Raw genomic sequence first — 22228 nt, 5'->3', positions numbered from 1 at the left:
GACCTGCAGCCCCCATGGGCTGGCTGGAGAGCACAGACTCAAATTCAGAGCTCCCCAGCATCCAGCAAGAAAAAATTTGAAAGGTTTTTTTTTAGAGAAGAGGGAAGGTCAGCTCAGGCAGCTTAACTAGAGCCACGCTGAGGCAGAAGCCACTGGCTGTCACCGACTGCGGCAGACCCGCAGTGCCTGCAGGCTACCCTGACACGTGTTCGCCATGTAAGACCAGTGTGCAGATGCAATCCCCTTGCCGCTCATGTTGCCCAGGCAGACCACGCCGATGTTGATCCCACACATCACTTAACTCCTTTATCTCACCCAAGGCCCCCAGCCCAGCCCCTGGACAGGCAGCCTGCAGCAGGGCAAGGCTGCTCCTGCCCCAGGCAGGTAATGTCTGCCTTGCTGGGGTTACAGCAGAGCAGGAGCTGTAGGACTGGGCGCTCAGAGAGGGTGTCAAACAGCTCAGGAAGGGAGACAGATGCGCAAGCCTGCAGCAATGGCCAACCTACCCTTTTACACACAATAAAGGCATTAGAGTCTATACAGTGCAATTGAGTTACTGCTCTTCTGGGAACTGTAATCGCGAGTGCCAGTAATGCATTGCTGCGTTTGGCCCACAAATTCTATTCCTCTCACCGGCACTCTGCCAAGAACTGGGCTGTGTCCTGTGTGGCACCTGAAGGTGCTCTACCAGGTCCTTCTTCTCTGCAACTTCTTCAGGCTCATCTTCAGCCCCAGGCACCCACGCCAACCAGATGCCATGCAGCTTAACCATATTCTAGGAACCCAGACTGGGCAGAGGAGCAGCCAGCCAACATGTAAAGGTGTCTGCTTTTTCGCCGATTTCCCTTCTGCAGCCACTTGTTATTTCTTGTCTTCCAACCTGAGCTTTCAGGGAAAGGTTGCTTCCTTTGTACTTCCCCTTCAGGGTCTAGCCCAGTTGGATCTGCTCACCAGGACCTAGGCGTAGCAGTAACAGGAGTAACGCATTACACTCATACCAGGCTTATTTGTTCAGAGCATTAAATCATCGCAGATGGAGTCCCAAAGCACACAAGACACATGCCGTGCCCTGCAGCACAGAGGAGCTGAAGTCTTAGCCTCGCAGGGCTGTTGGAGCATCCCAGCTCTCCCGGCCATACCTGAGGGGTGATGAGGGAGCCAGGCCCTGTGCCAGGCACTGGCAGGAGCATCCTGAACATGAGCACACCAGGTCTGCTCAGTCTGTCCCGTCATTTGGAGCAATGACCAGTAGGTTTCAAGGCAGACCAGTATCTGCAGGGACATCTGCAGTACAGGTGATGCGATCTGGTCTGAGCTATGTAGCTTATCTTTGCAGATGACAGAGGAGCAGCACCGCAGGACTGTTAGTAGCTCTGGGATGCAGCTCAGCATCAGCCTCTGTGTCTCAGATGCTCCATGGCAAAGCCACCCACCCTGCCACCCCACGAGGGGCTGTGCCAGGCCCAACCTGCCCCAAGGAAACACACAATTTATGTGTGAGCTTTAAAGCCTTAGGCAGTACTAATCCTGTTCACATGGCACTTGGGCAAATGTGGTTTTGCTCCACTGCAGAAAGCCTTACACAGGGTGGGCTTCTGCAGGAGGAGATCCCTTTATTTTGGCGGGGCTGCTGGCTGACAGCAGGAGCCAGACCCTGCTCCGCAGCACACAGCATCTCCCTCGCTGGTTCTCACCAACCATCACATGAAAAGCACTTTCAGGAGGGAAGGAAGCAGTCATGCTTTCCACCTCCACCCCAGTCACACAAGACCTTCACATGAATTTTTCATTCCCTAAGGTTAAACATGGCTCTGGAACACATCCTGGACCCAGGGCAGAAGTGCCCAGTGAAGCCAGCGCTGCTCCTGCAAACCCCAGGGCAGCGCAGCCACACCAGCACCTCCAGCAATCTCCATCCTGGAGTGATGTGCCATGGCCAGCTCTGGGTGGCAGCTGGAGGAGAGGGCAAGCCAGGAAATGGGTGCATATTCGCTCCTGGAGCAAGCACAAGAAAATCTAACTTTGTTCATGACCAGGACTGTGCTGTGCTACTAAAGTGAGAAAAATAAGTGCCAACTGGCTCCAGAGAAATTGAATTTTTTTTCCCTTTTTACATTTGGACATACTAAGAAACATTTTTATTGCCCTCTAAGCCTAATGAGATGGCATAAAGTGCTTTCTAAGGCTGCTTAAAAATCCAATTTTTTAAAATCAAGTATTAACAACAACTCATTAAGTTGTATTAAAGCACTCAGAAGCTGTGATTTTGCTCCTTGGATAATTGAACAGTTTGTCCATTGTGCTACTTTCCTTGGTGACGGTTTAATTTTTGCCTTGATCTAGCAGCAGGATGACGGCTGCTTGGCACATCCCCCACCACCAGCTGATCCGTGCAGCTACTGCAGCTCCCTGGCCCCTGCAGAGAGCTGTGGGGACCCAGCGCTGCAAGAAAGATGTTTTCTCTTAGAAAAAGTACATTTCCAGTCCTTCAAAAGATACTTCATGTTAAGCAATCAATAGCATTGAAGAACAGTCTCTGAATTTTTCCTTCTATACCTTGTGGAAAATCCCTACTCCCATCACAGAGCCGAGCTCGACTCCACAGCCAAGCACGGGAGAAGCTGGCATGGGGGAGGAGGAGGATGGTGCTGCCCCTTCCTCCCAAAACCAGCAGCATAGGAGGCAGGGGTCACAAGACCCTTTTGAACAAGTCCAGGTTTATTTTAACAACTTGCTGTCTCCTTTCATATTTTCCTTTGGCTTAATGCATATTCACAGGACTGTTTTTTACTTTCAGCAACTAAACCCCATCCCACGCAGAGCATCCCGGTGGGGCAGGACACCCTATGGTCCCTGGGGCTGCCGTAAAGGCCAGCTCTGAATTCTGGAGGGATGCATCTATTCCTCCACATCAGCTCCCAGAGGAGTATACGGAACATTTTTTTCTTCCTAAACCTAAATTCCTTCCACAATCTACCAACTGGAGGAAGCAGCTATACAGTTTAATAAAATATGAACTTTTTCTTATCCTTTTCCCATTTCAAGATTGCCAAGACATTGCTCATCTTTTTTAAATGCATAGTTTCTCTAATCAAAATATTGATACGCTCTTCCAAGAAGGCTGAAATTTAGTCTAGTAACAATAGTCATTTTTATTAAAAACACAACCACAGAATCCATGCACAGAACTACTGTGAGCTGAATGAAAAGCAGATGTTAAAACTGTTATTTAAAAGGTGAAAATTTGCTTCCTTTCATCTCACTGCCTCCTTTGGGGCAGTGGAAATGAGCACAGTTTAAAAGGGTAAGTCTCTCTTTATGAGGCATTAAAAAAAAAAAAGGTGATGTAAAAACCAGCCCCCAGCTGGTGATAGAGCTGTGGCAGAGCCCTGCCGGGCACTCGCTTTTCCAGCAAAGCACTGGGCACAGCCAGGCAGCGGAACCTGTTTTGACCACGTAATTTTTCATCCAAAGATGAACAGGACCCCGGTAAGAGACCTAACTTCAGCCAGCCCCTCTGGCCACGAGCTCCAGTTCTCTCACTTCCAGAAAGCAGCCATCCCTTTCCGCATCTCAACAAAACTCATTCACCGCCCGCCTGCAAAGCAGGGGCATATAGCACATGCATCACTGATATCTGAACATTAGCAATCCAATACCATGCGTTTACCCAAATACTTTTTTTTTGCTGAACACTGTTGTGCTAGAACAGCACCAGCAGTCCATTTAACAAACCAACATGGGCTTTTGTTAATTTTTTTTTTTTTTTTACCCTGACTACAAGTTACACAGTTTATTTCTCCATATCTCTCCCCACATCATGTCCCAGGGTGCATCCCAGACTGCAGCAAGATTGGTTTGGGTCTCACAGCACCACCCAACACAATTAACACACTTAATTGCTTACTGCCCTTGATTTCAGGTGTTTCCTTGGAAACAGCTCTTCAGCTGCCACAGAAACATCCTGCAGAGCAAATATAGGATTTAAACCTGTACCCCTGAAAGCCAGTGGCCCTACGACTCTGGGCAATGCAAGGTCCTTGGAAGTTGCATCCGTCTTCATACAGGCCATAAACAGATGCAATGAATCCCTGGGGATTAACATCTGCAAGGGACACCACAAAAGTCCCCCTTCATATTTCAAAATATTTAATTAGAATACAGCTGCAACTTTGTCAGCCAGGATGGTAGTTTTGGCTGAGCATTCTGGGTGTTCAGAAGTGCCCAGCATGACTTCTGACAAGCAGTTTCATCGCAAAATGGACTGAACAGATAAGGAGGACGCAGGAAAAGGTGCTGCTCGTGCTTGCCATGACCTGCTGCTGCTGAATCCACCCCATGGCTTCAAGCAGCGATTTTCCAGACAGAAGAAAGATGGGCTTATGTGAGCTTCAGTGAAGCATTCTACCAATGCTAAAGAGGCATTAATTGTGGAAGATGGGAATTGGCACAAATGGCATGGCACTGGCCAAAATAATTAAATTGTTTACATCAACGGAGCAAGTACTGAGGAGCTGGAGGGAGGTTTTCCATTGGGATCTTTAAGGATGGATTTTGAACTGATCCCACGTAGCAGAAGCAGACCGATAGCACTGCAGGGAAATCAGAGGAGAATTAAAAGAGGTGTATCATACAGGAGCTGATAACACCAAATTTTACTTTTTCATTTTTAATTTTACATATCAGTCTGTACTCTCAGCCTATAAGATCATGCAATGAGGGTTTATTAGAAAGGTTTTGGATGGGTTTTTTTTTTGAGCTTTTAACAAACAGCTTGAAAAGGTAGTAAGAAGGGAACACCATTTCACAATAATTGTAAATAATTAGGTAAGTACTCTCAAGGAGGATGCTGAGCCTCCCCACGACAATTTTACTTCAATCCCTTTATCTGTTGTTGTACAGAGGAGTGTTCTACGCTGTCTAACGTGAACAGGTCTGACTCTGGCTTAGAGCAGCTGCTATCAGCAAGAGATAGGACTCTACTCTCCAGAGGTCCCTTCCCATCAGCTTTACACCAGTTTGACATGAAAGCACAGGCAGGTCAGGCAATATCTTCCATTTATAAACAAACCACCCCCAGTCTTTGCCCATATTCACAGTCAGCCTGTAACAACATTAAATAAGCAACAGATCATTTGGGCTGAGCAAAGGGCAGAGCCGAAGCACCACGCTGCAACTGCCCCGACAAACCCACTGTGCCACTCGGGCTCCCTGCCGACCCCCACTGCTGCCGACATCACCCCTGCTTCCCTGCAAGGATCCTTTGGGCTGGCCAAGGCATACTCCATACTATTTCTGAGTATCAATTTAAAGCATAGATTTTTTAAAAATATGATCTGGTTTACAGTCAATGCTCTGTTGCTCACTAAAACAAGCAGTTGGCTTATTGATGGAGGGGTGAGACTGTGCAAAGCAGGCGTGCCGCATCATCTGCGGCCAGCAGAACAGGACAGGCTGCTCAGAGGGAGAGCAGAGCCCCCGCCCCCACCCCTCCCCATCGGGTCTGCGGGCAGGTGAAGAAAAGAGGGTCCAGGGTCTATTCTCAGCCTCCAGTAAGTCCACCTCAGAGGAGGATGGATCAGCATGTCTAATGTACACACAGCCAGGTGGCTGAGCAGAACGCACAAAGAAAAGCCTGGGAGCAAAACCTTAGGCTGCCAAATTGGCAAATACTCATTGCAGCAGCACAGGGCACCGTACGGGCGAGCTGTGCTTGGAGAAGCGGTGCTCCAGCTTGATGGGCAGCTGGCGCAGTAAGTACAGCAAAACAAGCAGCCAGTCACCTGAGCTGGCAAGGCTGTTATCCTTAAAGGCACCTTTCCATCCATGCCACAGCTGGAAGGGACATGGGAGATGCTCCTGGGCTGCCCCACCACGCATGTCCCACAGCAGGGCAGGGCTCCTCTCCAGTGCTGAGCCTAGTTCTGAAGAGCCCCAAAACCACATGCTGTGCTGCAGATACAATACACCCTTGTTACAGTTCGTGGTGCCTCTCTAAAGCCCAGCTGAATGGTGGAAACACCGTGGAAATGAATCCGGTTTATCTCTGCATGCAGCTGGAGACATCACAGCAGACATCAAGTGAGGGAAGGTCTGCGGGGGGTGGTGAGAGACAGCACAACGGCAGTTGCTGATGGAAGTAGGATTTGTGCTTCTATTCCCCTCTATGGGGGGGAGAGGTAATAGACATTTTTTTCCTTACTGATTTACCATTCTGGGTAAAAAACCACTGCCCAAGAGTAAAAACTTATTTACAGGCTCCTTATATTTTGATTTGACTTGAAATTACTTGTGCAGCCAAACAAATACACAAGCACAGGAGCACACGCACAAATCTTTTCTTACCAGCTAATACCCATCTTCTCTCCAAAACACAAGCACCTGCTGGGCTGTTCTGAGCTGTGGAAGTATACTTAAGATGCTTGTTCTGCAATGGTTTACCTGAATGGTGAAAGCATCTCGATAGCAAATGAATGCTGTGTGCCTTTGCACTCTGCAGTGATGAGTGCTTGGTAAGTGATTTTTCTTCTGCTCCAAGTTAAAACAAGGGCAGAGGAGTTTGATCTTACAGGGAGGTGACGTGCCCACAGACTCAGGCCCTGGCACTAAGCCCAGCTCTTTTACAAGGCTGAGAGCGTGGTAGCAGAGATGCACAGAAACTAGACTCCGTTTGAAGCAGCCTGCAGAAGAAAAGAGGTAGCACATATGCACCACTAGCACCAGCATCACCAGTAAGGCACCACCGCATCCACAGACTCACACCACTGTTGTCCCCATGGGGAGTAGGAAGAGCCTAAAGGGGATGCTTCTCCAGAAAAGCCACTAATTATGGTGTAATTAAGGTTCAGAGCAGCAGCTGGGAGGGAAGCCATAACTACCTGCTCCCCAGTACCACTGAGCCACATCAAGTCCTGCCATGCCAGCCACAACCCTCCACAGGGCATGACAGCATCAATTGCATCAACATCTGTCCAAGTTGGAAATAGTTTCCCCACAGGCAGGTGTATCTTCCACTAAGATTTCAAATTAGCTTTCCAAGTAGCTCTGCTCTATAGGGCTGGGGGTCCAGCCCCACATAGAGAACTCCCCAGCCCACAGACCTACCCTGGGCACAGCCACAGCCAGACACACCACAGCCGGTCTGCCTGCTGGAGCAAGGGAGTTACTACCATGGTCCAGCTTCAGCAAGTTACATAAATTCCTTAAAAAAACCTCTCTATAAATATAAGCTATCACTGCAAATTGTAGGACTGAATTGTGCATTTCAGAAATTAAGGCAATCAAAAAATATATTGCAGTTGCAAATTCCCTAGAGCTGTCTCGGTGAGCGACAAATTCATGCAGAGATACTTGGATCAGGCAAACGAAGCCCTGGAACTATGACAGCTTTGCAGAGCATCTTCCCTTCTGAGCAGAAGGGCCTAAGGAGCTCAAAACTGAACTTGGGGTTAGGAAAAATAATCTTTACATTGACTGTCCCCTTGTATCACAAAGCCCCTGCTGACATGCCACTGAGTAGAGCTTCAGCCTCTCCATGAGTAGGCGTGAGTATAGTTCAGCTTAGAGCTACACAGTCACCAACAGATCTAGTTGTGGTTCACGAATCAAGAAGGGTCTAATTTTAAGATAATTTTTAAAGTGTCTGAGATACTTAGAGTTAACTGTTTCCACAGAATCCACTCCCAGCCCTTGTGAAGGTATGAGGAGCAGGTACAGCCGGTGGGGTTGCCATCATAGGTAGCTGCTGGAGCAGTGCTGCTGTGAGACAAAACAAACCTGTGGGTACTCCTTCACCACATGGAAGGTCCTGAGCTCCAGCAAGAGAAGCACTAAGCAGATAAAACAATTACAGGTGTGGTTCTTTAAAAAAAAACCCAAACACTTGAGTTTTAAAGCAGATAAGCCTGTATCTCACATAAATCTCATGTGCAATGTTTTAAGGTAAGCTGTAACAATTTTTCATTTCATACTTAAATACTTCAGTTGTTTCACATGGATATAATGGTCATGAGCAAAACCTGTACAAAACCACTTTTTTCTTGCTGAAATGCACAGAAAGCTTCCTTTTTTCTGGAGTGCTGACTTGGTGTTTATATGACAGCATTTCAAATGAAGTTAAAGACAAGTACTTTTCTTTATAGAAGACATATAACTTATCATTTGCACATTATTACACTTGGTTAAAAAGCACAAGATGCACATGTGTGTGGAGAACGGAGTGGGAAAGAGAGGCAAAGCCACAGATCCAGGCTTGCATCAGTGATACAGTGAAGTTAAGAGGTTTCTGCAAGCCCTAATTTCCATATGTCAGTCACCATAAAATGCTTATTCCATGTTACTAGAAGTGGCATTTAAACCCAGAGGGTGCAAACCAGGACCACAGGAATCAGTAAAACACCATCCCCTCCTGAAAATGCTGAGTTACACCCACTGTAGAAAACGTACTGCCAATCAAAAAGCTCAGCACTTCACTTTCTACTTTGTTTCCTACTTTTTTTCTGGCTCTTAAAAAAAAATGACATTATTCCTGACACCAATGCCAGCAGATGGGCAGCTCCCCCATGCAGCTGGTCAGCCCCCAGCACCCACACAAGCCCAGTGCACAGCTCCCCAGGGGAGACACTTTTGTGGCCCACAGCATCAGCATCCACCACCCCATTTGCCCAAGGGCACCAGCACAGACCCAAGCAGTAGCAGCCACGGGGGGTCCAGCACAGTTTACACTTTTTGCTGCCAATTCACATTTTGCAGCTACCATCTCTCAGCAGTTACTCTTCTGCTGCACCTTTTCTACCATCCAACACATACTGCTGCCTACTCCAACGCTTCCTAGCAGCCTTGCCTGCTCCAGCACCCCCCCTGCACTCACAGAGCTGCAAGCAAAGATGTTACATCCTCAACCAGGAGATGTCCCTGAGGTGGGCAGTTGCTCAGGCATGGCACTGGGCTCCTCAGGCAGCTCCCACCCCAGCTCCCTCCTACAGAGCCATCCAGGACCAGGCACAGCAACACTGAGCCAAAGCAAGAGAAGTAACCTGAAGTCACAAAGACCCTCTCACACCCCACTGCCCTCACTCAAAAATTAAATTATTTTTTTTAAAAAAAATCCTATTTTTCATTTCACATTGTACTTACAGAAGCAATGCACGCACCAGGATGAGCAGCAAGCTCAGACCAGAGCTCAGAGCTCTGTTAAATATAAGTGTGGCAGCAACACCTGGGGCACATTGGCCTGATGACTGGGAGGTGGGAAGGGCTGATCCCTGGCACCTGGCTCCATTTACTCCATTCCCACCTCCCAAAGCAAAAGATCGCTTCACTCTTCAAATAAAAAAATTATCTCATAGCTCATACATTTAAAAAGTGAATGACTACCCTTCCATAGGAAAAGCAGTGTGGTAGCAGTAGGCAGAATAATGGGCTTTTTTGTTTACCCTTTATAAAAAATGCTATCAGATGCTACTTTGTGAAGGCAGACCAGAGTTTTACTACATTATCCTGTGATCTAAGGCATTTTGGGAGGCCTAAAATATTAAATAAAATATTGGTTACATGTCATCACGTTGTCAGACTGTACAGTCTGATCTATTGAACAGTAATTAATATTTAAGTACCAAACTGATAATGTTAATTTTAAAAAAGTTGTTAACATTGGAATATGCCTTCCCTTAAACAGAATTAACTCAGTCTTTAACATTTGTTTCACTCTTGGTCTATTACAAAACCTAAAAAAAGGCAGCGTTGTAGCATTAAAACAGAAAGCTTGATTTGCGTTTTGTGCATTACACTCCTGGAGAACATTGTGCCTGCAAGGTGGGAGCAGCACATTCAGGGACCAGCTTTCATTCCCAGGGATCCCTCTTGCATTTCTGCTCTGCTGCTTGAAGTTTGCAGTGAAATTAAACACACTGGAGTCCAAACTCCATAGGAAAATAATGAATCCTTACTGAAACATAGACATGGAGCTGTGGGAGCGAGCCCAGCGGGGGCCACGGAGATGGGCAGGGGCTGGAGCCCCTCTCCTGGGAAGCCGGGCTGGGAGAGCTGGGGCTGTTCAGCCTGGAGAAGAGCAGGCTCCGGGGGGGCCTTAGAGCAGCTCCCAGCGCCTGAAGGGGCCGGCAGGAAAGCTGGGGGGGGGCTTCTTACAGGGGCACGTGTGACAGGGCACGGGGGTGGCTTTGAGCGCAGAGAGGGCAGATGCAGGTCAGAGATCAGGAAGAACCTCTCCCCGTGAGGGCGGCGAGGCGGTGGGCCAGGCTGCCCAGAGCAGCTGTGGGTGCCCCATCCCTGGCAGTGCTCCAGGCCAGGCTGGATGGGGCTGGGAGCAGCCTGGGCTCGGTGGGCTTTAAGGTCCCTCCCAACCCAAACCCTTCTGTGATTCTATGAAACAAAGGTATAATTGAAACCCAGTATTGAAATTAACTTAAATCACGTTACTATACATTTGGGGTGAAAAGCAACACTGAGGGAAGTATCATTTTAAGGAAAGCAACCTCTGAATTTATCTGAGTCCAGGGGCATTGCCAAGTGCCATCTGCTAACAGCTGTGAGAGAGATCTCTTGCAATTGCTAATACCACAAATGAGACATGTTGCTGCAACGCGATAAATATGACGGCTGTGTCTGAGACATTCCAGCTGCTGCACAATGACCTGCCATAGGTGGCTGACAGCACCCCCACCGCGGTGGAGCCTGGTGCCAGCAGGCAGCGCGGGCAGGAGGGTGCTGCGGAGGGTGCCAGCCATCCCCACGCCCAGGCTGCACGCTTGGGCCACACAGCGTTTGTGAAAGCAATTAATGCTGGCGCTGCTGCCAGCCAAGACTTCTTGAAAAATATTTCTGCATTTTCAATTGGGGCTGTTGGCCAGAAACCTGAGTCTTGCTCTGCTGTTTCCATCTAGATTTGAAAAAAAAAAAAAATATTAATTAGCATGCACCTCTCTTGGCGAAGCCTTATGTCATCAAAAGCACAAAGTCCTTTTTCCCAGAACGGTAGCAGCAGCAGGTGGGTGTCCCGCCCTCAGTTGCTCAGGTCCGTGTTTCCAGCAAACGTTTTGCTGAAGAAGCTCCATTTCCCCGCTGAGCGGCACCAACCATTTTCTCTGCCCATGTGCCCCAACCTGCACAATCTGGACCTGGTCTCCAGCACGAGAGCTGACCAGTACCTGCCATGCTTGCGTGGGCCATAGCAGTGCCTGCACCTAGCAATCATGTGGTTAAAAATAATTAACTCTTTTGACCTGAAGAAACGCTATTTTCTCCTCCTTTAGTCTTATATTATCATTCCTGGATTTCAGTTTATTCAACCCCCTGATTAGCCAAAGCTTTTCCTGTTTGAGTTTGAGGAAATTGGCTTAATTTAAAATAATTTGGTAGTGTTTATTTTAAGCTCCGTTTCAGAAATAATTTTATTAAAAATGTGGGTGAAGTCTTCCCATTAGCATTTAAATGCTAATAACAGTTTAATTAAAATATATTTTGTAAAACCTTACAGGCTTTGCACCTGAAGGAGCAAGCACTGCTGGGAATGCTGAGGAGTCTTCAAAAGCCATATTTTGAGGAAGAAATGTTTTAAATGTCTTTGCTGACTGAGAGCCAGTATCCCAGATGAGCAAACTGCTGCTGAAGTGCATCTTAAGTTCCTCTTAAAGCAACTTTTAGTGAACAGATAATTGCAGGATAGGATCTCCTCTGAGACCTGTTGAAGTGCCATGGATCCATCAGTCAGATGGTGGATCTCCAACCCCTTGTGCTCAGCTGCCCGGCACAACGACGGCTCCACAGCCCCACACCATCTACTGAGGCCTTGGAAATACACGACTGTGCTCAGCCCCTTGAGTTTTAGCCTTCCTCGTGCTCGTCCTGAGCCTTTGGAAGAAGAAGAGGTGTCTCGAGGACTTCTGCCACAGGGCTGAGCTGCCTCCATTCAAGATCACCGTGCCAAGCCCCGGCAATGCAGCAAGCTGCCTTATGGAGATGTCTCCACCGGTTTAGCTCCAACTTGTGTTGCTTTTTGTGGCCTGCGTTTGTTTAAATATTTATTCGGGTGCCTAATGCATTTTTTCCCAAAGCAATCTGTCATGGCAATGAGGCTATATGGGACTTGAGAGAGCGAGCTGTGTCTGTGCAGGGTGAGCGTGTCCCAGCAGGATGCCCTGTGCATGCCACCACCTTCTCCTCGTGCGGGGTATGGGACAGGGGCCCTTGCGGTTTGCTCAGCCTGTCTTTGCTGGGAATGACAAAACAAGCCTTCCCCAGGCCTGGTGGGTGCGTTCGTGAGGGGAGCAGGAGACCCCCAAGGGCTTTCAGCAGCTCAGTCTCCACACAGAGCTGCGATCACGGTTGCCTTTGATATCAGAATGATATCAGAACCGCAGCCGGGTGGGGGCTGCAGGGCAGGCGGAGCCCCCCCAGCCGCCCCCCGGCTGCGGCAGCTCCCCTCGGGCAGGCTGCACAGAGCCTGGGCTGGGGGGGCTGGGCAGGAGGAGCCCCCCCAGGCTGCCCGGCACCCTCCCGGCACAGCAGCTCTCCCTCACGGGCAGCGGGAGCCGCCTGTGCCGCAGCGGGTGCCCGCTGGCCCCAGCCCTGGCGCTGGGCACCGCTGGGCAGAGCCCGGCCCCGGCCCCTCGCCACCCGCCCCTAAGGTCTCCGTGTGCCCCGGCAAGGTCCCCTCCCCGCCTCCCCCTGCCCCGGCTGGGCAGCCCCCGCTCCCGCAGCCGCCCCGCACGCGCCGCCCGCTCCAGCACCTTCGTGGCCTCCGACCCGCCCTCCCAGTAGCTCCCTGTCTCTCCAGCCAGGAGCCAGAGCAGGACACCGTGCATGGGTCACACCACACCGCCGTTGTCACAGCACATCTTCCCAGATGTTTTATACAAGCCAAACACCATGGCAGGCTCCGGCGGCACCTGACGGCTCTCTGGAACTCATTTGTAAGCCCGCAGAGGGCACAGACAGCCGGTGGCATACCGGGGAATGCATTAATACGCACTTCCCACGGGGTTCACGCAGAAGAGTACTTTTGTAACATGAAGATGTATTTCTTTGTGTCATGTCCATATCCAATTTTCACAGCTGTCTCCCTCTTCCTCACTAATTACCTCCATCCCAGTGGGCAACCCAATTACATGCCAAGATATTTTAGAGTGAGTAGGGAGCCTGTTGGCTTTACTCAACAAAAAATAAGTCAATATATTAATTTACATAATTGCAATCTTTTGGGAACAAATTATCCTTTGCAGCACATCTGGCCAGGTGCTGTGACAGCCCCGTCAAGCAGTGCCTGTAGACGTAAGGAGCTCATAACCCCTACAGAAAGACAGCAGCAACCACCTCGCAGAGGAAAACCACTGCTTCTCCACTGCTGGGATGTCTTCATCAGCTGTCCAGTGCAGCAGCAGGGAAAGAGCGGCTGCCAAATGTGAGCCTCTGGGCTGGGAGAGCAGCAGGAAGGCAGAAGCCACTTTGCCGTCGCTGCTGCTGGAGAACAGCCCTAAGCTGGACCCAGCGGCAATGCCACCAGCATCCCTGTGCCCTGATCCTGGGCTTTGGCCATTTTGGGGAGTGCTCTTAAAAAGCATGCATCCCTCAGGGGGTGCACCCCAGGAAACCACCTCAGGAGCCCAGAGCAGTGGGCACATGCATGTCTACACACTCCGGATTTTTAGGCTCTATAGAATAGATCTGCCAGCCTTTATCCCAGAGGGCACCAGATCCATATGGGAATGGCTCAAAGCTGCAGCAAGGGAGGTTTAGACTGGACTTTTGGAAGCATTTCTTGAACAAGAGGGTGGCTAGACACTGGGACAAGCTTCATAGAGAGGTGGTCGATGCCCCAAGCCTTTCAGAGTTTAAGAGGCATCTGGATGATGCCCTGAACAATGTGCTGGAGCCTGGTCAGCCCTGACTTGGTCAGGCAGTTGGGTTAGGTGCTCAATGTCGGTGGCTTCCAACGAAAATGTTCTATATTCTGTTCTGCATCAGTCTGGCATCCCTTTCCTTTCAGCAGCCGTACCCTGTTTGTGTCATCCTCATGGCAAACTCAGTCAAACCCTGCAAATCTATGGGATTATTTTCCACGCTCTCATTACAGGTTATTGCACTTTTTATAACAAGATGGAGGAGAACAAAGTTTTGAATGTTTATACTCTGAAGCCCGGAGGATCCTGTTGTGAGATACTAGCTCTGCTGATGGCATGGGTTCCCAGCTGGAGACCAGGATGAAAGAGGTACTGCTACAAACCTTTCTTAAAATTAAAAAAACCCAGCACCCACTCATAAAAAGCACAGGTCTGTTCTCTTCGTTAACTCACCTTGATGAAGGCCTCGAGGGAGCTGATCAACATGATTTTTTTTCCACAACTAAGTAGAATAAATATACTTAAAATCAGTCACCAAATGAGAGTGTATTTATAGCTAATTACCAGCGGAATACACACGGAATGGAACAGAGTATGTTTCATACATCCGTTGACTGGCATGTTTTATAAATACACAATTTCTTACTTCCTCGGATAAAGCAGTTTAAAAGACTGAATCTTGTTTTCATTGCCTTGATCAAAATAGAAAAAATTAAGATAATAAGTAAAGCGAAAATGTAGGGGGGGTGTGTGGGAATAATGAAAAAGTCAAACCTGCAGTTTTCTAAAATTTCTCAGGGGGAGGTCCCCAAGCGTTTATCAGGCACTGCAGTTCCCAGGGCAAAGTGTGCTGCAGGCAGGTCCCTGGCATCTCCCCACCATCCCTCCTGACTGCTGCTGCTCTCTGCGGGAGCAAAGGCAAGTTGCTCTGTAGCACCGAATTACACCCCCACTTATTACAATCATAAAAGCGTTACTTTTTATTTTTAGTCTCTTTTTAAAATAGGTTTCTCAAATTGGTGGTAATTGGAGATAGGAGACCCAGAGAGGCGCAGGCTGGGCAGAAAGGGAGCGAGGAGAGCTCACTGCTGGAGGGATTGCCTTGGCAGGGCAGGGCAGCCCTCCCTCACTTCTCAGCACTGCAGGTCATTCCAGAAGTCACATAAACTGGGCTAAGTTTCCTCTTTTCCTCTATCCTAAAGGTTTATGCTAATAAACAGGGCACATATTACCTCCAGCATCCATCTGGATCGTGACCGCTCTCCAAAGAGGTGGGCTTCGGATGTGGGGGAAGCCACAGTGACATTTAATCCATCTCACTGAGAATGTCAGCCATGCCAGTGTACCCTAAGCCTACTATCACCCGGCAAAACAAGCCGTGCTCCTTGGTGGCCCTCAGTGGTCCCCAGGCTGGGGATGCAGAAGCATCCCTGTCCCTGGCCGAGCCAGAGCTCCCTTCTGCCAAGGAGCAGCCGCCTCTCCTCCAGCATCCCTCACTGCGGAGTGGGGCAGGGCCGGTGCCAGCACCAGCCCCGCACAGGGGTGCCCCTGCCCCCCCCAGTGCTTCCCTCCAAAGAAGCATCACAACAAATGAAGTGGGTTTTTCCCCTCCTGGAATGCCCTGAAGAAGGGCTGTGCTATATAAGCCTCCTTGGGAGGGTCCCTGGGAGGTTAGTGGGGATACTGGCTGCCAGGCACGGGAAAGCTGGCTCTTTCTGGCAGCAGGAGATGAGGAATGATGAGGGAGATAAGGGCTGCCCTTTGGGATTGCACTTGGGAGTTCCTCGTTGTCATCTGCAAAATGCAGGCTGCACACTACCTGCACCAGGGACAGGGAGGTGCCCCGTGCTGCGCTGGTATCTCAAACGCCAGCACATTGGGGCTATACACAGCCACTTGTCCCCAGAGGGGCTGGTGCTGGCTGTGCTGCAAGCACAGGGAAACTTGCATGAGCGTCGAGAGATGGTAAAAGGTTGGTATCAGCTGTACTTGCCACTGGCTGAGCTGCACCGGTGCTCAGTGCCTGCACAGCACACTGAGCCGTGACACGGGGTGCGTGTAGGATGAACAAACGCCTCGTCAGCCAGAGAGGAAAATGTCATGGTCACACAGTATTCATCGCAACCAAGATCCCACGTAAGGATGCATCTGAAGGTGAAGTGCATGAAACAAGAACAGGAGAAAAACAGGCAGCCACTGCCTCTCCTGAAACACCTTTATTAGTTCCCGAGTATCAATGTTAGCTCACACCACCATACGTTGCCCTGGCGGGCACCCCAAACCGCTGGTGATGGCACAGGTGGGAAGGAGAAGCCCCTGCATACCTGGGCACACCTCTCCTGGCCATCAGCTTGGCTGCAAGGACTCTCTGAAACCCTTCGCCTGAGCTCAAAATGGAGATTTGTGGTGACTCCCTGCTTTATGCTGTGCATACATTGCCGGGTTGAAGGTGCCACCTGAATTTTCCCCTTGCAGCTGTTTTTCCTGCGTTAGCTCGGGGCTGAGTATTCCAGCAGGAATCTGAAACCCGCTGAAGGCGAGCAGAGCTCTGCGGTAACTAAACAAGTCTGAAGTGGGCACTGCCGTGGCTTGGGCAATCAGACCTCTGCCCTCGTAAGGGAGATGAGGCCGTTCAGGGTGGTCCTGCCCGTGCCCCTGCCCCTGTCCCTGCCCATGTCAGTGTCCGTGTCCATGTCTGTGCCCACGTCCATGTCTCTGCCCATGCTCCTGTCTGTGCCCCTGTCGGTGTCCCCACACCTGTGCCCATGTCCCCATGTCCCCGTCCCTGTCCTTGTGCCTGTGCCCATGCCCGTGTCCTCATGCCCATGTCCCTGCCCATGTCCCTGCCCGTGTCCCCGTGCCTGTGTCCCTGTCATCATACCTGTGTCCCCCTACCCATGTCCCTGCCTGTGCCTATGTCCCTGTGCCCATGTCCTTGTCCTCGTGCCCATGCCTGTGCCTATGTCCATCCCCATGTCTTCACTTCCCTGTGCCCGTGTCCTTGCCCATGCCCTTGTGTCTCTGTGCCCGTGTCCCCCTGCCCATGTCCTGGTTTCCCCGTGTCCCCGTGTCCCCTTGTCCCCGTGCCCGTGCCCGCGCCCGCCCGCCGCGCACACGCTAGGTGTCACTGCGCGCCCGGCAATGGCCCCGCCGAGCGGGACGGGAGCGGCGCCGCCGAGCGCGCACCCGCGGGGCCGGGCGGGGGGGGGCGGCGGGGCCGGGGCACCCGTGAGGCCGGGCCGGGGGGCGGGGGGGCTGGGGGCGGCGGTCCCGGATGGCTCCAGGGCTCCGGCCGCGGGCAGAGCGCGGTCCGCCACGGGCCGGGCAGCTCCGGCAGCACCGCGGGGGGCGAGCGGCGCTTGACCGGCCGAGCCCTTGCTCCACAGGTGTCTTTGACATCTGCTCCTGGAAGCCAGCTGCTGCCTGGCCAACGGCTGCAGAACACACATCCCTGTCCCCATCCCATCCCTCTCCTCGTTCCAGCCCATCTCCATCCCTATCCCCAACCCATTCCTATCCCAATCCCTATCCCCATCCCATCCCTATCCCTATCCCCATCCCATCCCCATCCCTATCCCTATCCCAATCCCTATCCCCATCCCAACCCTATCCCTATCCCCATCCCAACCCTATCCCTATCCCCATCCCATCTCTATCCCTATCCCTATCCCTAGCCCTAGCCCTATCCCTGTCCCTGTCCCTGTCGCTATCCCTATCGCTATCCCAATCCCTGTCCCCATCCCCATGCCTATCCCCATCCCATCCCATCCCATCCCTATCCCAATCCCTACCCCTACCCCCATCCTAATCGCTACCCTATCCCCATCCCATCCCCCCCACATCTTCATCCCATCCCCCATCACAACCCAAATCACCCAGAAGGCTGGGGGCTGCCCCACAGGTGAGATGGGGCTGCCCCTACCCCCTCCTCACAGCCCCCCCAAGACTGTGCACCAAGAAGGTATAAAGACCCCATGGGCGAGCAACAAGGCTCTGCATGGCGGGAGGGGGTCTGCCACAGCAGGGAGGAGGAGGAGGGCAGGAACACTGCCCGGGGGCTGGGTTCTCCAGGGCTGCCACGTATACCACACAAATCCCACCCAGGGCACTGGCCGCCACGGCCTCCTCCAGCCCCAGCACCACGAGGCAGGACCGTGTCACGGGCGTACCGCTGAGCTTTGCCCCGATTTGTCCGTTTGTCCGGAGCACTGCCAAAATGAATGGTGTTTTTCTCTCCCTTCCTTTCCTAGATTTTTTTCCACAACAAAACATTGTAAATGAGAACATTCTTTTCCATCTCATAGCTCCACAAAGTACTCTTTAAAGCCCCTGCTGTTTCTTGGTGCCTTCTTGCCTCCAATTATCTACAGACCTGGAGGAGGGGAGAAGAGCGATCCTTTCCTTGAGCCTTTACAGGCAAGTACTCTGCATCTGCCTGACACTGCACTGGCTAAAACCTGTATCCTGAGCTTTTAGCAACTTTTTTCACTGGGCAAGATGAAATAAACTTTATTTTTCCAGGCTAATCCGATTCCAGTTTGCAAATCATAAGGATAAAACCTACAAAAACAATGACAGGGACTTTAAGAGGTTAAATTGCACATCTTGCTTTCATCCAGCAGTTAAATACAGTATGAAAACCATACCGTTTTCCCTGCTCAGACCAAAGGTCACTCTTCATATTGTTTCCTTATCACAGAAAACTAATAAAGATGAAATCTGCATGTTGTCACCAGGTACACAGAGACTGCATTCTCCAGAATTTCTCTCTTTTGTACCTTTTGACACAACCACTACCATTATGCTGAGATGTCCCGGTCCGGTCTCTAAGATGGGTCTAACGCTGCTGCTGCTGCTGCTGCTGCTGCCTCAGGGCACTGTGAGGATCACTTGTTAGAAAACTTTTCCAAAGCACTTCAAGTTTAGGGTTTGCAAATGATTAATCTGCAGAAAACTTGCTAGCGATCCACAGAGCACAAGTGGGTGCACAGACCCAGCTCTCCTTACTCTCAGCCACTGGCTTTTCATAGCTGAGAGGGTATGCAGGCCATCCCCGACACAACTTAGGGACGGGATCCCTTCTCCTGACATAACTCAGGGATGCGATCCATTTTCCTAACTGCTGCTGAGAGGTGCCAAGAGCTGGTGAGCACAGAGGAGCACGGGGGGCAGACCCCGACCATGCGCCTGCCACCCCCACCAGCTGCTTTGCACAGCAAGTTGGGAAAGCAGAGAAACCCCGAGCTGCAAAAAAGGAGTCATGCGGAGTTTGAACATCTCTTCCAGCATTTTCCTCTGGCTAAAATAACTGCCAGCACTCCCATTGCTAATTAGAATTAATACTATCTTCTTCCTCCAACAGTAAAAACAAAATGTTCCCATCATGTCCCATCTGATAAGGCAGCAGAGCTCACCCAGCACGGCCTTGTAGGTGGGCTGCTCTCGGTAGAAGAGCTGGGCTCCTCAGGGAGGGGACCCCGCACAGGCACTGCCACCCCTAAAACCCTGTGCCAAAGGAACGGGCTGCATCGAGACCAGGACATGGGTAACAGGTTTCATCTGGGCTCTAGACGACTGTGTCAGTTAACAAAACGGCCACCCCGCTAAGGCAATTAGCTCAAGGGGTTCAGAAAACATTGTTTCTCCATGCCTGGCCTTGACCTCCCTGCTAGTTTCATCCCATGAGGACCAGCCTTGGATGGTGTAAGGAGCCGTGTGGCTGTCGCAGCCCACCCTGCCATGGGCAGTGCTTGCTCGCAGCCCCCCGGCAGGCCCCTGCACACCGACTCCTCTGCCTGTTTGCGATAATTAAATCTCCGCTCAAGCAAAGAGAGGGCCGGGTTAACAACGGCAGCAACCGCCTGCTGCCTGCAGCTCCCAGCTGTGCCTGCATTCGCATCCTCTGCTCGGAAATACCCCCAGCCATCACCGCCGGGTTGGCGGTACGGGACTGCCTGTCCTGCCCATCACCACCCGGTGGCCAGCGGCATGGGCAGACCCACACCCAAACCAGAGCCCCGGGTGTCGGGAGCTGCTGCCACCCCCCACTTAGCCCCCAACCCCCAAACTGGAGATGGGGAAAGCGGTCCCACTAGCAGCATCAGGGCTGGACCCACCCCTAAATGGGGGGCACGAAGCCCCAGCCACCCCCAGGTGCTTGGGTGCCTCTGGGGAAGCAGCGTTGGTACCCAGGGTTCTCAGGTGCACCCCCAGGGCTGGGCAGTGGGGTGCAGAGGTGCACAACGCGCGGACCCCTGTGCACCTGCCGCTGAGTGCGTCCCCAGAGTCACACTGGGTTGTCACCGCTCCTGTTGTCACCTCTCCTGGCACTGTGGCCTCCAGCCACATACAGGAGGCACGGCTCCGAAAAACCCTTGGGGCCATGCAGCGGCTGAACCTTCGGTTAAAACAGACCGGGGGCGGGGTGAGGGCCCGGTGTTTGAGGAGGGTAAGGTTCAACCAACTGAGCCCACACATCCCCCAAGGGCTGGTCTGGCTCCTTCTACAGCCCCAGGGACCGGCACTGCACACACACCCCCGCAGAAACCTCCTCCTCTCCCCCCAAAAACACTCCCAAAACCCCACTCTCTGGAAGCCCACACCCAAGAACTTGCTCCTTTTAAAAAACAACAAACAACCCACTCCTGCAAAATCCCACTTGGAAAATCCTGCTCCCTCAAAATCTGGAACACTGTTTCCCTAAAAACACTCCCCAAACTCCACTTTTTAGAAAGGCGCCCCCCAGAGCTTGCTGCCTTAGAAAATGCCCATCCCTGAACCCCATTTCCCCAAAGCCACTGGCAAAATACCTGCTCCCCAAAAGCCATTGGCAAAAGTCCCCCTCCTCAAAACCCACCCCAAAGCCCACTGGCAAAAATCCTGCTCCCCAAAACCTACTGGTAAATGTCCTGATCCCCAAAGTCCACTGGCAGAAATCCTAGTCCCCAAAACCTGCTGGCGAAAATCCCGCTCCCCAAAAGCCACTGGAAAAATTCCTGCTCCCCAAAGCCCACTGGCAGAAATCCTGCCCCCCCAACTGACTCCAAAACCCACTGGAAAAAATCCTGCTCCCCAAAAACCTACTGGTAAATGTTCTGCTCCTCAAAACCCACCCCAAAACCCACTGGCAAAAATCTTGCTCCCCCCAAAACCCACCCCAAAACCCAGGAGCAGAAATCCCGCTCCCCAAAACCCACTGGCAAGCGTTCTGCTCCCCCAACCCCCCCTCAACGCCCCCCGGCAACAGCCCCGCTCCCCACGGCCCCCCCCAGCGCCCACCCCCAGCCACCTCCCCATCGCCTCCCACCCCCGCTCACGAAATCCCCCCGCCCAGCCCCCCGCCCCTCAGCCCCGCTCCCCTCCCGGGCGCGGCGGGGCGGAGCGCAGCGCGGAGCGGCGGGCGGAGCGGGGCAGCGCGGAGCCTCCGCCGGCGCGGGGCAGCGCGGCACGGCGCGGGCACGGCGCGGGCACGGCGGGGCTCGGCACGGCACGGCCCGGCCCGCCTGCATGCGGCGGCGGCGGCGGCGGGGCGGCCGGGCGGGATGAACGGCTCGGCGGCGGGCGGCGGCACGGCGGCGGCGGGGCTGCTGGCGGGCACCGGGAGCGCGGCGCTGGAGCTGGAGCGGGCGCTGCGCTGCTGCACCGCCGCCTCCGTGGTGACCGACGGCGGGGCGGCGGCGGCGGCGGACGAGCGGAGCCTGTACATCATGCGGGTGGTGCAGATCGCCGTCATGTGCGTCCTGGCCCTCACCGTCGTCTTCGGCATCTTCTTCCTTGGCTGCAACCTCCTCATCAAGTCCGAGGGGATGATCAACTTTCTGGTTAAGGACCGGCGGCCGTCCAAGGAGGTGGAGGCGGTGGTGGTGGGGCCCTACTGACGGCCGGGCCCCCGCCGCCCCCCGCCCCGCCGCCGGGGGAAGCCGTCCGGCGCCCTCCGCCCCCGCGCTGCCTGCACGACGGCCGTCCCTCCTTCGGACAGACTGGGTGTCGGTTTGGTGCTTCGGGTTGGTGTTTTTTTTTATTTTTTTTTTTTTCCCTCCGAACCCCGCGATCCCGGAGGCCGGTGAGGCGTGCGGGGGTTCCCGGCGTGTGCAGCTCCCCGCCCCCGCCCCGGAGCCGCCGTCCCGACCCGCGGGGTGCCCGAAGTAAAACGTGCTCTAATGGCAACAGGTCTGGGACTTCTTACTCCGCTCGCGTTAATTCAGCGCCTCCCGCCTGCCGGTGCTGGGGTGCCGGGGCGGGGAGCGGGGAGGCGAATCCGCGGGGCTCAGGGTGAAGCAAACGCCCCGCGGACCGTCCATGCAGGTTTTTGCCTTGTAACTGGGTTAAAACTTCTGGTTTAGACCGCTGTCCCACCCCCCCTCCCCCGGCTG

General features: G+C 52.5%; 1 protein-coding gene across 1 annotated transcript; it reads left to right on the top strand.

The window, feature by feature from the left end:
- The first annotated feature begins 21224 nt into the window (after positions 1–21224).
- On the top strand, positions 21225–22021 carry RPRM (reprimo, TP53 dependent G2 arrest mediator homolog). The gene has a single exon (XM_056350088.1). The coding sequence runs from the start codon at positions 21398–21400 to the stop codon at positions 21731–21733; it is 336 nt and encodes a 111-aa protein (XP_056206063.1). The 5' UTR covers positions 21225–21397; the 3' UTR covers positions 21734–22021.
- Positions 22022–22228: the final 207 nt, after the last annotated feature.

This window comes from Falco biarmicus, chromosome 8 (genome assembly GCF_023638135.1).
Source record: "Falco biarmicus isolate bFalBia1 chromosome 8, bFalBia1.pri, whole genome shotgun sequence".
In the NCBI taxonomy this organism is placed as follows: Eukaryota; Metazoa; Chordata; class Aves; order Falconiformes; family Falconidae; genus Falco; species Falco biarmicus.
This window is presented reverse-complemented; position numbering and strand designations above follow the sequence as displayed.

Coding starts and splice junctions, on each gene's coding strand:
- RPRM (XM_056350088.1), top strand. CDS start 21,398: ATGAACGGCTCGGCGGCGGGCGGCGGCACGGCGGCGGCGGGGCTGCTG.